This window comes from Fulmarus glacialis, unplaced genomic scaffold (genome assembly GCF_000690835.1).
Source record: "Fulmarus glacialis isolate BGI_N327 unplaced genomic scaffold, ASM69083v1 scaffold21443, whole genome shotgun sequence".
Lineage (NCBI taxonomy): Eukaryota > Metazoa > Chordata > Aves > Procellariiformes > Procellariidae > Fulmarus > Fulmarus glacialis.
The window spans coordinates 2528-17088 of NW_009203845.1; the positions used below are offsets into that span (position 1 = coordinate 2528).

Below are 14561 nucleotides of genomic sequence, written 5' to 3' on the forward strand. Positions count from 1 at the left end.
GTGTGCATGAATCCATGCAGAATCTGTCCATGGCGTTCCTGAATGGCAATGTCCACCTTTGGCTTTTGCCAGCTTTGCAGGGCTGGGCTGATCCAATGCAGCAGCGTTCAGGTACTGGTGACACCTAATTACTTCTCCATGGGTTTCAGCGTCGTTTGGAGATGGCTGCAGAACCTGAGGGCAGGAGGAGGAAGTATGGAAGTACGTTGTTTTGGTGGAGATTGAGTTGGGAAGTGGAGGATTCAGTCCACGTGAATCATTTCTTGCTCTTGCCCTGCCGCTGATGTGAGCTTGCTAGAAATGAGAAATCTCAGAAATTGATGGCTGTAAAATGCTGGCGTAAAATGTAGCTGTTTTGGTAACAGCAAAATGCCAGCAATGCTCCTTTCTGTCTGGCTTAGTGGGTGGGAACAGAGCTGTTACTACATTATGAGGTTAGTTGATATTGGTCCAGAAGTGTAATTTTGTATGTGCATGTGTGGCTGATAATTGTCGAATTGTTCTCCTTCAGGGAAAAAATCCAACCCTCAAATAGGTAAGAGGGTTAAAATGAAGAGAGGCTTAAAATGAAAACACTTCTGAACATTTTAATGGGATTTTATATGAATGTTCTCAGTATTTTTATTTGCAAACTTACAGTATGAAACATTTATTCACAGCTGTGTGACGCAGTGATGTGTCTGGACGCAAACAAGAGGAGCATTTGGTCTGCCCTGTGAGAAGATGAGGGTGCACCCATCTGCTCTGCGCTCCCAGGGCTCTTCGGTGCCCGGCAATATGAGACCGGAGCTCGGGTTTCTTCTCCCTGTAGGGCGGCTGAGTTGCATCTGCTCGGTGCAATCCTTCCTGAAGGGTGGCAGTCCTTGCTCAGAGCTGGTTTTAGCTGAACCTTTGTCCAGGTTTCGCAGGAGGCTGCGAGCAGAGCTGGGGTCTGAAGCACAAGACAGGTTCAGGGTCAACCGCTTGCTGGGAGGAGGTTGGAGAGTGAGGAAGACGTCCAAGAGGAAGAGTGTCAGCGCTGTAACAGCCTGCTTGCAATGGAAGTGGGGTGTTCTGGGCGGTGAGTAGAGCTGGTCTCTGAGCTCCTGTAGATCTTGGTGGTGCAGTCTCTTGCCTGGATGCAACAGGACCAGTTTCTCTGGCCAGCACAGTGCAGTTGCACTATTTAACTTGGAGTAACCTTGTCTGACCCAGGACAGACCTGCAGACTGATACGGACTGCCCAGTGCTGGGATGGGCGTTGCACGACGTCCTGTGGATGCTGGAAAGACCTTTGTCAAAGCTGTGGCACAAGAGAGCTGCGCTTGTGCTCAGCTTTGTTCTTGTGCTCTCCTCTTAGGTGGGAGTGAGCTTCTGGCACCAGGGACGCATTTCTCTACTCACCTCAACCACAGATTCAAGTCCTGGGGGTGCCATACTCTGTGCCTCAGTTTACCAGCTGGATCTTTAGCATTGCAGTAGGGAAGGCGCTGGAAGGAGTGGTTTTGTGTGGGGAGAGCACAGGGCTGGCTATAGCGTTGTTATAAAACTGCTGGTTTGGAAGGCAGGCTTTACGGGAATTGCTGGTATTCCAGGGTCCTTATCAGAGGTGCGTTTTTGGCTGTTTCCATCCATCTCAAGCGCTCTGGGTTTAGCTCGCCTACCCTTCACCTGCATTTTGAAACCCTTTGGGGAGATGGTGTCCGCCGAACGCCGCGCGAGGGCATTGGACGCGCTCGCTCTAGGCACTACCCCTGATTGCGCAGGACCCAACCTGTTTGTCGAAGGCATTTGGCAATGCCTGATCCAGAGAAATAGTGTGACGTCTGTTGTGAAAGAGCTTCTTGGCTCCGGTTACCATACTTGCTTGGGGTTTTTCTTTCCAAAGACTTTATTAATTACCTAGTTAGAGGTTTGCTTCATAGCAGGACGGAGACCTAGCTTTACTGGTTGACTGCCCTACTTAGGCCAAAGCACTGCTCTAGGAGTCGAATAAACACGCAGCATTGAGCTGTCTCGAGCTTCTTGAAGAACGGTGAAGTTCTCCTGGTTTGAGAAGGTCAAACGGTGTTTTCTTCTGGTGGGATGCACTGAGTCTCCCCGTCTCCACTAACAATGTTTTTCTTATTTCCAATAGGAAACACAGACTGACAAGAACTCAAAGTGCCTTTTCCCCGGTTGTGTTCAGCCCCCTCTTCACAGGTAAGGATTTGAAAGATTTACAGTATGGTGTTTCATTTTGCGATGAAAAGAGCAGTGTGTGCTTAACGGTGGACGCTGAATGTTGCCTCCACGTGCAAACTGGGATCTCTGTGAAGAGTCTCTGTGTCCTGCTTGGCCTCAAACCCTGAACAAGAGGAGCTGTAAAGAACGTGGCTGTTGCACGTCAGCGTTTTGCAATTCCTCCTGTTGAAACGCAAGTTTGAGTTGTGTTTTCGGAGGTGAAGGTCCACGCAGGGCTGTTTGCATCCAAGCGGTTTGGAAAATCCCCTATAGAGCAAGTGCAGTTTGGTGCTCCCCTCCCCTGGTTTGTAGACCAAGCCGCGCTTCCCACCTGGACCGCACACCAACGTCAGCGGCTCTGCTGCATGACAGCTATGAGAATTGAAACCTCTTTTGTGGAGCACCACCACCTTCTTCTGCATGTTTCCCCCTTCTCCCCGCATCCTGCTGGTTTCTGACCTTCCCTTTTCTGCTGGGGGGGGGAAGTTGGCTGGTTTATAAATGGTGCGAAGGGGAAGTCTGCGCCGCTGGTGGCTGAAAGCTGTAGCACTGAAAAGCTCCTAGTCACGGTCATGTGCCTCTTGTGGTGTGGGCTCATAGTCAGAACAGTCCTAGCCACAGGGCTTGGGGCTTCCTTGGGTGAATCCCATCTCAAGACTTGCGTGATTAGGAATCGAAGGTCACAAGTGAGTATTTATCAGCTGTGTGGGGTTTTATGTGGCTTGTTATGAAGGTCAGATTGAAAATAAATTCATGTTGAGGGTCTTACTGCAGGGCAAAGGAGTCAAAATATGATGGTGTAGTGATAGCTGCCTTAGGAGAAGCCGGTGGGTAGAGCTGAAAGCCTCCTCCTGCTGCTGGTGTAGGTGTTTGACAGCAGAGAGCGGCCGGAGAGCTCGGCGCAGGAGCTGGTGCGTGGTTTGTGTTCCTGGGTAGGGTGAAGCCCTCTTTGGAGAGCAGTGGTGAAGGCTTACTGAGAACTGGTTTAAATTTCAGAGAAGTGATCTTCAAGGCAGAGCGTTCGTTTGACTCGCCTGAAACTGGTAACTGGAAGCTGCTGATCTGCTCCTGTGGTTTCTTGTAGCTCATTCAGCTCTTGCAGAAGTGGAGTCACTTGGGGGTAATTCAGCTGTGGTGGTGCTTGTTCTCTTCTCCATTCCCACATCCCTTCAGCTGATGTCCTGGTAGCAGGGCAGCATGCAGAGGACGTGCTCCTCGTGCCAGCCTCGCTGGCTTCCTGCAAGTGTCATGTGCGTTTATTTAGCAAATTAAGGCTGGTGAAAGCAAAAGCTCCTTCTGCTGCTTTGTCAGCTGTTGCTAGGGGAAGTTGTGAGTATAAAATCTGTAATTCTGTGTGCTGGTGACGGGGGTATGTGGATGTGTGTGCGGAGCTGCTTTCCCTCAAAAGAAACTGCAGAGGAGAACCTGGAGTTGACAAGTTTCTGCTTTAAATTTGGGAAATTGATTTGATTAGTTGTTAGCTTATCATAGTAACTATTTTTAAAATGACTTATGTCAATTTTTGCCAGTTGGTGGAATACTGGCAGTGCCCTCGTAGGAGCTTTTCCTTTGCAGAAGACCCTTGAAGCATCCCCAAAGTGAATGTCTGGATTTTAATCGCTTTGGTTTGGTGTTGACTTCTCCAGTCTTATGCAGCTGGGGACTTGGTTTCTTTAATGGCTGCTGTACAGATGATTTTCTGAGACTGGGACCACCAAAGTGGGACAGAATTCAAATGTCTGGCCCGACTTGCATGGTTTTCGTGGTGATTTGCTTTCAGGTTAGCGTAGGGGGCGAGCGAAGGTCTTTGGGAAGGCTGTCCTCGCCTTTCTCGCCTCTCCTCGGGCACCTCTGGGAAGGGCTGGCTCCGTAAGTGCACCGCAGCCTGCCCTTGCAGCTCCTGCTGCGTTGGGAAGGATTTGAAAGCCGAGTTACTGCAACCCCTCTTAGTCTGGTCGTCTTTTTGGTTTTGTTTGTGCGAGGCGAATGCAGCCCAACCTACACGGCCACTTTATTTTCAGGGTGTGGAAATGAAAGAGTGGCTGTGTGCACGCGTGTGCGCTCACACCCATAAGTCCCCCAGGGAGAAGGTACCTCGGATAATAAACAACCCTAAATACTCCTCTTAACATTGCTTATTAATAGATAGGAGTTTTAAAAGCAGAAGGAAGCTGAGTCAATATTGTCCTGTGTAATGCATGGTAAATACATTGTCAGGTACTTAGCAAGAGGTGAGTGACGCCGTGTGCGGTATCTGGAGCAGAAGAGGAGTTCCCTGCCCACAGGAATTAAAATCTAAGGCAGCCAGATTTCGTTGTCCTTGAGACTATGGTTCAGTTGTTCGGGGTGATTTGGTTGATGTTGGTGGTTCATCAGAGCCTGGTTAGACTGATTTTTTGGGAAAAAAGCCTTGGCTGTGGTAACACCACTTAGGGTCTCTCTTTGGGATTTAGGTGTTTTCCTTTTGACTCTGTACCAGTCCAATACTGAGGCTGATGCTTTGACCTTGATTTGATGGCTTCATTTCTCTCCCATGATTTTAGACTGATTTTAAGCTTCTCTGGTTTTAAGTTAGACATCTTAGTTTGTGTCATTATTTTCTCTGAGCAGTATCCTGGATCCAGAGCCTTTGGGCTTCTGTGAATTCCAGCTATTTAATGTAAAAGCCTGTCCAGCTCACTTGTATTAATTGTAAGAGCTGGTACCCTCACGGCCTTTAGGGTAGAAGGTATTTCTGTCTGATCATCTAAGGTGTTAATAGGAGTATTATATCAGAGTCCGTGCCAGTGGGTGCCACGTAGACCTGTGAAACCTTTTCCCAAGACTATATAAAGAGCCAGCGCTGTGCACCATTGATGAGCTCTGCTTGATACGAGAACTCGGTGCTGAAAAGGTCTCGCCATGCCTTCCTCATCACGTCCTCCTGGTGCTGGACTCAGAGGGGGTTCAGACACATGTACTGGTATCCGTCATTCCCTTCTGCCTGACCTTTGGGCTGCAGAGCTGATCAATGGCTCAGAAGCGGTGCAGCAGGGAAACTTGATTTGAAAACAGCTAACGAGATCGTCCTCCAAACCCTGCAGAGGTTGCTGCCCCTTCCCTCTCCCCCTGCCTCCCCGCGCTCGGCCTCTGCATGCCCCGGAGAAGGCGCAATACTAACAGTCTTGCTCCACCAACCTTCAGGTGAAACAGTGTCACTAGTGGACGTGGACATCTCTCAGCGAGGACTGACCTCCCCTCACCCTCCGACTCCACCACCTCCACCACGAAGGAGCCTCAGCCTGCTAGGTACCGTCCTGGAGAGCATCCCTTGCCGTGCGTCCCTACGGGAGCTTAGGAACCGTCCCTCTGCCCTTGCAGGGACGGTGGAGAAGCGTCTTGAGGGTCGCCGGCAGCAGGCTCGCTGCCTGCTCGTCTGACCCGTAATGTGCCTGCTCACCCTTCCCTGGCAGAGGATTTTTTGCTGTTTGTTGAAAGCTTCAGTGTTTCTCTTAGATCAGCCAGGAGGGGAGGGTGGCGGTGGAGCAATGTGAGGTGGGAGGTAATGTGCTGGTTTCGTAGCATTTCTGCTGCTTTTGGAAACTTTCCTCCCTTCCTCCTCCCAGCAAGGCCGGTTCCATTCTGTGCTCTCTAGTCGGTGGAAGTGGAGGCTCCCTGGGAGGCTGCTGCACCAGGAGCCTGGCTTAGCTGCTCTGCATCCTCCTCTGGAGGAGGTTCCTCTGAGCAGGAGCAGCTCAGGATGGGTAAAACCAGCCTTAGTGAGAGCACCTTAAACTGCACGTCCCTTGTGCCGGGTCTGTGAAATCTGTAAATGCCTGTCTCGTGCCGCAAGCTGCATGCGAGGAGCTCGCTGGGCTGGAGAACGGACTCCTCCACTCCAGGAGTGCCTGTGAGCGTGCACGTGTGCGTGCGAGGCTCCGAGCCGGCGTGAAGCGGCAGCAGCGAGAGGAGGGTGCTGAGCTGCCGGCGGGAAGCTCCATCTTCGCTTCTCCGGTGCCGGTTTGCTCGGACTGTGTTGTCAGGCGCTCGCTGGCTTTCCTGTTTTCTGAATCTCTCTTGCCTCTGTTCTCTCCTAGATGATATCAGTGGGACGCTGCCTACATCTGTCCTAGTGGGTCCCATGGGCTCCTCCCTGCAGTCTTTCCCTCTGCCTCCGCCTCCTCCGCCCCATGCCCCAGGTCAGCTTAGCTTTAGCAGCAAGGCTCTGGCTTTCCCTTCAGGGATCTGGACTTTGGGGGTTTTCCTGGTAAACTTTAAAGGCTGCGCTTTGGGCTTTAACAGCAACGGTGCTGCCTGCGTTGCCCCTTCGGGGACATGCGGTCCTGTGCTCAGCACTGTTGTGTCGAGGCTCTGGTTTCCGTGTGGGGTGGCTCTTCTTGCCCACAGTGGTTTTGCTGAAGCTCCTGATTGCACCAGCTTTATCCTCAGTTCAGCATCTCCCGTTTTCTCTGATTCCTCTTGGGTAAAAAGCGCAGCCCACCCCGACTGGCGCTGTGTCACATAACGTGTTAATGAGCGTCAGCAATGTCGGGAAAGAGCCGTGGGAGCAGGGTTCAGTGCAGGAGCCCCAGCTTTGACAGCCAGCCTGGCGTGCAGTCCCGCTGAACAGCACATGAGGATGTTTCCTGTGCATTTACCCCTTTTGCTTTTGGTTTCCTTCAGGACCCAGAGGGCTTTAACTGCCCCTTTTTCAGGATGCGTGTTGATTCCTTCCAGCCTGTGCCGCCTGGCACTTCCCTTGCCTTCCCCCCGAGCTAGCGTAAGGAAATAGCAGGTGAAGGCAGTGGGTTAGTCACCTTGGAAGAGCCAGGTCGTGACTCCCGCTGTGTCCTTCACAAGGACGTTGTCCTTCCATCGGTCAGCCCCACGCTGCAGCTCTGCCCCCCCCCACCCAGATCTCCAGAGCCGTGCGAGGGGGACGGGGCGACTCGTCCTTGGGGTGAGCTCCCCGTGGGTGACTGTGGCCCGGGCTGTCTCTCCCTCTGCAGACGCCTTCCCACGGATTGTCCCGCTGCGGCCGATGGAGGCGATGCCCGGCCAGCCCGCCCCGCACCTGCAGTGTCCGCTCTATCGCCCGGACTCCAGCAGCTTTGCAGCCAGCTTGCGAGAGCTGGAGAAGGTAACATTGCGGGCAGCCAGAAGGAAAAAGACTGCGGGTCTAGGCTCTGGTTTTTGGGGACTGACCGTCCCTTTTACAGACTTGGGAGCATAAGATTAGGATAGGACTGAAAAAAAAAAAAACCTCCTGCCTTTCTCCCAGTGAGGTCTTTGAGTCTAGAAAAGCATTTTGTTGTGCACGGAAGGGGTGTCGTAGTCTCATCTGTTCTTTTGCCACTTCTGGGTGGTAAGGGATGTGATGGTGTGCTCTCATCCAGGAGCAACGAGTCCCACCCATCCATACTCCTGGGTGGATACAACCGGACACTTCCATTTTGGCATTTAAAGGGAGTTAACAACAAGCAAATCCTATTGTGTTTGGTTGCTGATAAAATCTTTCTTGCTAGTATCTGCTGTCTCTTTTTGTAGTGCGGGTGGTACTGGGGACCGATGAACTGGGAGGACGCAGAGATGAAGCTGAAGGGGAAGCCGGATGGGTCCTTTCTGGTCCGAGACAGTTCTGACCCCCGTTACATCCTGAGCCTCAGTTTTCGGTCGCAGGGCATCACCCATCACACCAGGATGGAGCACTACAGAGGTAAGAGCCACGGGCGGTTCTGGGGCTGCTGCTGACAGCGGGGGCCTGTGGCTGGGGACCAGTCTGATCACAGGGTCCCAAAGCAGTGCTCTGGGCGCAGAGCTGGCGGAAGAGGGGGAGCAGCAGCAATGTGTCCTCGCTCTTGGGTTGAGGTTCTGCAAGAGGCCTTAGAAGCTGCATTTGGCTGTTTCTTGTGCCTCAAGCAGCAACTCTCCTTATACCTCTGAAAAATTGGGGAATACAAGAGTTCCCTGTGCCTGTCCTCAGGCCTTGCTTTGGAAAACTGGACTCGAAAACGATGATGGCGAGGTCTTTGAGATCCCGCGTCGCTGAGATGTGGTGTACAGCAAGAGTCACCATTTGTAGCTGTCAGTCCTTTCCAAAATGAAGCTCGTTTCCCTGTGAAACGAGAAGTGATCTCTTGACGTCGTGGCTCGTCCCCTTGCTTTGTTCCCCCCCCCGAGGGATGCTCGGCGGTGGCACCAGCTGCAGTCGGTCCCAGGCTCAGGCTTTAGCTCCGCTGTGGTGGGTTTTTATTCCGAGAACTCCTGGCACGCTGTTCACAGCCTTTCTTCCTGCTGCGCTCCCCCTCCTGCCTGAGCTGCTTCTCACCTCGCCCACAAGCTTTGTCGGCTCATCTTCACGTGTGGTTTTCTGTATTGCACCCTGGTGCAGACAGCTGTCCTCAGGCCGAGTAAAATGCCCGAGAGGCTCAGTGCACGGGGCGGGGGGAAGCTGCCCAGTGGACGAGCTTTAATAACAGCTACCTATAGAGCCTTGTCATTAAATATGCCTGCAAATAATGGGTTCAGAGTCTTCCCAGCCAACCTGCTGAAGAAAACAGTGGTTTGCAACCTTTCAGAGCAAAGCTCGTTTTTTTTTCTCCTTTTTGCCCTTGCCCCAGGGATGCTGCTGTTGTCTTCTTCCACCTCTGCTAGTGGAACCTGGCAGCACTTCTGGTCTTGAGCCCCTCTGATGGAAGGATGCCCCAGCATTAATTCTAGCCTGTTTAGAGCCAGTTCCCCTGTCCCCGACCATTGCGTAAGAAGGAAGGATTTTCATCACCCTGTCCTTACAGAAATTATGAGAAGCTGTTGCGGCTGGGGGGGGAGGGGAGGAGATGTGAGGCTGCCTGTACAGTGGATACTTTTTCATAATTGAGTTTTGGAGCAAACTTCTCTTGCTGCTGGTCTGGTTTCTTATTTTGGGGCCGGGATACATCTGTTCTCGGAGCTTCCTTAGCCAGGTGCCTTTCTCTTTCCTTAAGCTGTCCCTCTTGCTGCAGGGATGGAGGTTGGTGCTGCCACCTTCCCTAGAGCAGCCATGGCACCGCATCAAGGATTTCATTTTTGGGCGCGGTGCTTCAGTCTGCGTCGGCAGCCCTGTGCTCCCCCCAGGACTGCCTGCCTTGTGCTGAATGTGCTGCGGCACCGTGGAAAACTGCAGACCTGAGCACTTTGATAAACCAATGATGATGACAAATGGTGAGGCTGGGGGAATGGTAAAGAGAGAAATGCTTGACCTTCAGGTTTCAGGTAGATGAGAGGAAGAAACCAGAATTTCTTTGTCTCTTTTTAGGCGGGCTGGGGAGGCTGTTTGCATCTACTGGCTACTTTTAAGGGCTTGTTCAGATCCAAGGTTCTCAAGAATTACTTATTTTTGTGCTTGCTGGATGTTTAGCAGGTTGCAGCACACAGAGGTTGCGAGACTGGTCTGACTTGAGGCTTAAAGTTAACCTATTTAGAGATCTGTAAACAGGTTAGAGGGCCTGCTTTCCCTGTGTTGCCCATCTCCAGTTTCATTGTTTGCCACTCGAGCTCAGTGCGTACGTCGTGTCAGGTGGCAGCGTAGGGAGGACTTTGTCGGTGTATCTTGACCCTGGTTCTAGCTTGACAGTAATTGGACTTAAGGTATTTGAAACAGCTGGCAAGAACATGAAGCTGCACCCTGGTTCTAGCTTGACAGTAATTGGAATTAAGGTGTTTGAAACAGCTGGCAAGAACATGAAGCTGCTCCCGTGCCTGCTTTGAAATAAGTGGTCCTTGACAGCCATAGGGCTGGCAGAAGAGGACTTCAGCACCTGGATCGGTGTTTTTACATACCTCTATATGTGGGCTTAACTGCTCTGATGCGCTAGCTTTCTTTGGGAGTGCTGTTGATGGGATACTGCGGAGGAGCAGGGGCATCTGCTAATGCCCTGTTAAAATATGTTTTGATAGTTTGTTTTAGACCCAGCAGTCGTTGCAGGCTGTTTACAGGTTCAGGCAAGCATGACTTGTGGCCATGCTTGGGTTACAGCAGTCACGTTGTCGTGTCTTTCTGCGTATCCTCAACTCTTGGAGAGCACTGGTTCCAGTGGAACAGCATCCTTGCAAGCTGGTGCCACTGGTGTTTCTTCTTAGTGCCCTGCCTCGTCCCAGCTCTACGAGAAGTAGTCAGCCTGGGGCATTCACCTGGTCCTTGAGAACATCAGACTCGTGACTAAATGTCTCCTCTTGCCACCAGTGCTCCTATAACGTGCAACCTTTTCTGTTCTGTTGGAAGGGACCTTCAGCCTGTGGTGCCATCCCAAGTTTGAAGACCGCTGCCAGTCTGTGGTGGAGTTCATAAAGAGAGCAATCATGCACTCCAAAAACGGGAAGTTTCTCTACTTCCTCCGATCCAGGGTTCCAGGTGAGTCTCCCACTCTGAGTCTGGGGGATGTTTTGCTCTGTGATTAGCTGCTGGTCTGTCCTAGAGAGCCAGTTTAACGTGGCTTTGGCCTGCTGTGCTCAGTGCCCTGGTCTGCATCCTTGCCCACTGACTTCTCAGAAGGATCTTGAGGAGCAGATTTCTCGCTCAGCGGCTGCACCACTTACTCGTGGTGGTAAGGAGACTTCCCGAATCTTTCTTTCCAGGAGTATGGAAACCTGGTGCCATCTCACACCATGACAAATATAGCTGGAGACTGGAAAGCTACTCCCTCAACAAGCAATTATTTGGCTACTAAAACTCCGCTTTCTTCCCTCCCGCAGTCTCAGTTCTGTTCTTATGAACCACTCCACGCTTTGTAGTTTCCCAGTTCTCCCTTAGCTGAGACCCACCTGGGGCTGTCGAGGGGAGAGACGTGAAGCTGAGCGTGTGGGAGTGTTTCCGAGTGTGAGCTCAAAGTGAGCCTCAAGCTATAGATACTGTAGATTCAGAGTCCCTGGGGGGGGACCGTGATGCCAGAGCCCATCGACAGGCAGGTGCTTGCAAGAAAGGAGGGAGTGTTAGCAAAGCTTTGTTGAAGCATGTTTAAATGCATGCTGTTGGGATCGCAGAGTGCTAGTTTCCCCATCCATCAAACTCTGGTTCCTTAAATGGGTTCGTATCTCCCTACTGCTGAATCTGGGCAGGCAACTGGACCAGTATCTTCTGTATCTCTTTTTTTTCCTGGTGTACCAGAAAGCTAGCCAAAAAATCCAATGTGAAAGGAAGGGAAGAGTCTGCCAAATAGGCAAATATGCTCCTTACTTGTGAGAGAGCAACAGTGGGGGTCAGAATTTGGAGGGCGGGTGAGCAGTGATGCTTTGAACAAAACAGAGCAGGAAAAAAAAAGAATGGAAGCGCTGCCATGGTGAGAGGGGTGGCGGCCGTGAAGCAGAGAGGGGCAGGACTGAGAAAAGTGTGCGGATTGCTGCGGTAAATCTGCAAGTGAAATTATAGTAAATTTGCTCCCTATCCATATTGCCATCATGCCTGCAGGCCCTGATGATGACAGCGATCTCTCCATGGCACTGCAGCATGGAGAAGATTTGGCCCAAAGAGTTTCTGGTCTAGAAGAGGCTGGAGGGGAGGAGGGATGGGATGTTCCCTCTTCAGGGTTCCTAGCAGCGCTGCAGTCACAGCCCAGATCTGTTCAGTGTTGCCCTCTGCTGCAGACACCGCCAATAACTGGAAAGCTGATTTATAACATGGCCATGCTTCGGGGAGAAGAGGGATGTAAAGCTGGTTTTGCAATGTACCCTGCCTTCAAAAAATCCTTTCAAGTTAAAGATACTTTACCTTCCTGATCCTGAGATCTCTTCCTCTCGAGAATAAGGCTTTGTGGGCTTAGGACTCCAGGCAAGTGCCTTAGAAAGGACTTGATCTAGAAAAATATCCTCGAAAAAGAAAATACGCTCCCCAAACAGCGCTGTGCGCCTGCTGAGGAGTCCCTTGCCGCCTGGTCCCCCCTCCGAGCCGCCAGCCAGCTGTGCTGCTGGCTCCGGGTCCTGCCCTCTCCGTCTGGGTGCAGCGCTGGACCTGGGCGCTGTGCCTTGATCCTTGAAAAACAAAGTCTCACACTGATGCCTGATTTTTAGTGGGGGAATATTTAGGATCTGCATCTCCCCAGTGTGCTCGTTAGTGCTGTTCCCCTGCTGAAATGTTAACTGCTGCTCAGAGGAGGGGGCTGTTTCCAGCTCGCATCTGGCTCCTGGCAGCGAGGCATGTGGCTAGCACAGTGTGCGGAGCTCGTGCTGCGTCCCTGTAGTCGCTGGCTGAGCTCCCAGAGGCTAATTCCTTTTTGGTGGGAGAATGAGAAGCGGGGGGAGAATCCAGCCTTCAATTGATTGCTGTTCTTCGCTTTCTGAAAAGCTGGCTCACAGCTTCCTGAGCTGCCTGGAGCAGTTTTGAGCCCATCTTAGTGTGAAGAGCTTTCCCTTTTCTCCTTTCACTCCATTGCCCTCAAAGACAAGCCAGCAGGAGGGGGTTAGAGTGTAACTAGCTTTGAATCCTTCTGTAAAGACAGATAAAACCTTGTGCTGCGAATGAACCCAGCTCCCAAATATCCTCCCTAGTGCTCCTGCCGACCTCTCGGTTCTGTGGGCTCGATTGTTGCTCTTAACTTTGGGGGAGGAGGAGGTCGTGGGGCGGGGGGACGGCTGGATGCAACTCGCTTCCAGCCCTGCGAGGTTGCTCCCTGCGTGGGGAGCTGGCTCGAGCGAAGCTGCTGCCGCCTCTGCCTTTGTGCCCAGCCTCGTGACCCCAAGAATGAGCAACTCTGGCGCAGCTTGAGCTGACCAAATCCCCCAGCTTTTTAATGCCTCGCTAGAACTACCCAAAGGGTTGTGTAGAGCAAAGCCTACGTGCCGGTCATGCTGCCTGCCTTCTCCTTTGGCTTTCGTCTGCATCCTTTCAAAACCTCGTTGGTTCTCTGTATAAAGTGACGCTTCGTCTACTGGTCCTGGGAGAGGGGGGTGGTTAGGAGCTCGCAGTGTCCCAGGCCCTGCTTTTCCCCAGCCACCCCGTAACATCAGACCTGTTGTTGCCCTGTGAGGAAGGCTGGAGATATTTTGCAGCCAAAGGGGTATCACCCCTGGAAGGTTTGGCTCCCCAGTCCCAAGCGACTCCAAAGCAGTGGGCTCCTGGGGAGATCTGCTGTCAGACGCAGCCTTGCAGAGAGCTCCGGTTCCCAAGAGCCAGCTTTTCCTTTCTGAATCGGTAGCAGTTCTTTTCTATTGTCACCAAGATTGCTTTTTTCCAAAGGTCTCCCTCCAACGCCTGTCCAGCTCCTGTATCCAGTCTCCAGGTTCAGCAACGTCAAATCCCTTCAGCACCTGTGCCGCTTTCGGATCAGGCAGTTGGTCCGAATAGACCACATCCCCGAGCTCCCGCTGCCCAAGTAAGTCTCGAGGACTGGCCTGGGGATGAGTTTGGAAACTCTCTGGTTTCCTCCCCGACCCTTGCCGCAGCAGGCAGCGAGAAGGCGTCTGTGTCTGCAGCAAGGGCTCTGGGAGGGAGTAGTTGACTTCTTCAGCCTTGGGACAGGGAGATCAATGTCCTGTGGTGTGTAGGGATGCATGCGGGAGCGGTGACCAGCTCAGGAGCGAGGGGTTATCTGCCGGTGCCACAGCCTTGGGGTACAGGCTCCTGTTCCTGCGGGAGGTGACTGGGCTGGGGGAGAGGTTCTAGTTATCCTTTGCAGAGATTCGCCTGGTTGTGGCTCAGGGTTAAAGCTTCTGCCCGTACCTTCCCCAGGCCCCTGATCTCCTACATCCGCAAGTTCTACTACTACGACCCGCAGGAGGAGGTCTATCTGTCGCTGAAGGAGGCTCAGCTCATCTCCAAACAGAAGCAGGAGACCGAATCCTCCACGTAGCGAGGCTGCCTCGCCCGTCTTGTTGCTGTCACTGATGGTACGTGTGTGCTGCTGGTCCATGCACCGTCCCGTGGGGTCAAATGTAAATCGCTCTGTTCCCTCTGATTGCAAAGAAAACACAAAACCCTCCTGAAGAAATCGTGGCTGTTCACTCCGTTGTCTTTTCCCGTTGCCCAGCTTCCCTTGGGGAGGGGAACAAGGCTTCTGTTGCTTTCTCGTGCATATTTGTGCCCACACAAGCCTGTGCTCACTTTGTGCCGAACCGGCTGCAGTCTGGGGCGGATCCTGCCGCACCAAGCGGGCTGTTTGATCCCTCTCCCTTCTCTCTTCCCCACTAGGAATTTGATTGTGGCCATCCTGTAGCCCGAGTCAGGCTGTGGTGGGAAGGAGGCACGCGACGGTGAAGCCTGCTTCTGCGGTGCCGCTTCTGCTCTCAAGCTCTTTTGTACAGAGAAGAGGGTTCAAGACTCCTAAGAAGCACAGCAGAACGGGAACGAGAGCCTCGGCTCCTGGCTGAGGGAGAGGGGTCTCGGAGACAGCTGAGCCCAGCTCGCAGACTCC

General features: G+C 52.5%; 1 protein-coding gene across 1 annotated transcript; it reads left to right on the forward strand.

Moving 5' to 3' along the window:
• Positions 1-2116: 2116 nt before the first annotated feature.
• SOCS7 (suppressor of cytokine signaling 7) lies at positions 2117-14037 on the forward strand (the record flags this gene model as incomplete). Its single annotated transcript, XM_009574786.1, is given in 8 exon segments — positions 2117-2181; positions 5386-5490; positions 6279-6380; positions 7191-7321; positions 7729-7897; positions 10442-10570; positions 13388-13523; positions 13880-14037. Coding segments are annotated over 8 exon segments (995 nt in total), but the record flags the coding sequence as incomplete, so codon positions are not given.
• Positions 14038-14561: the final 524 nt, after the last annotated feature.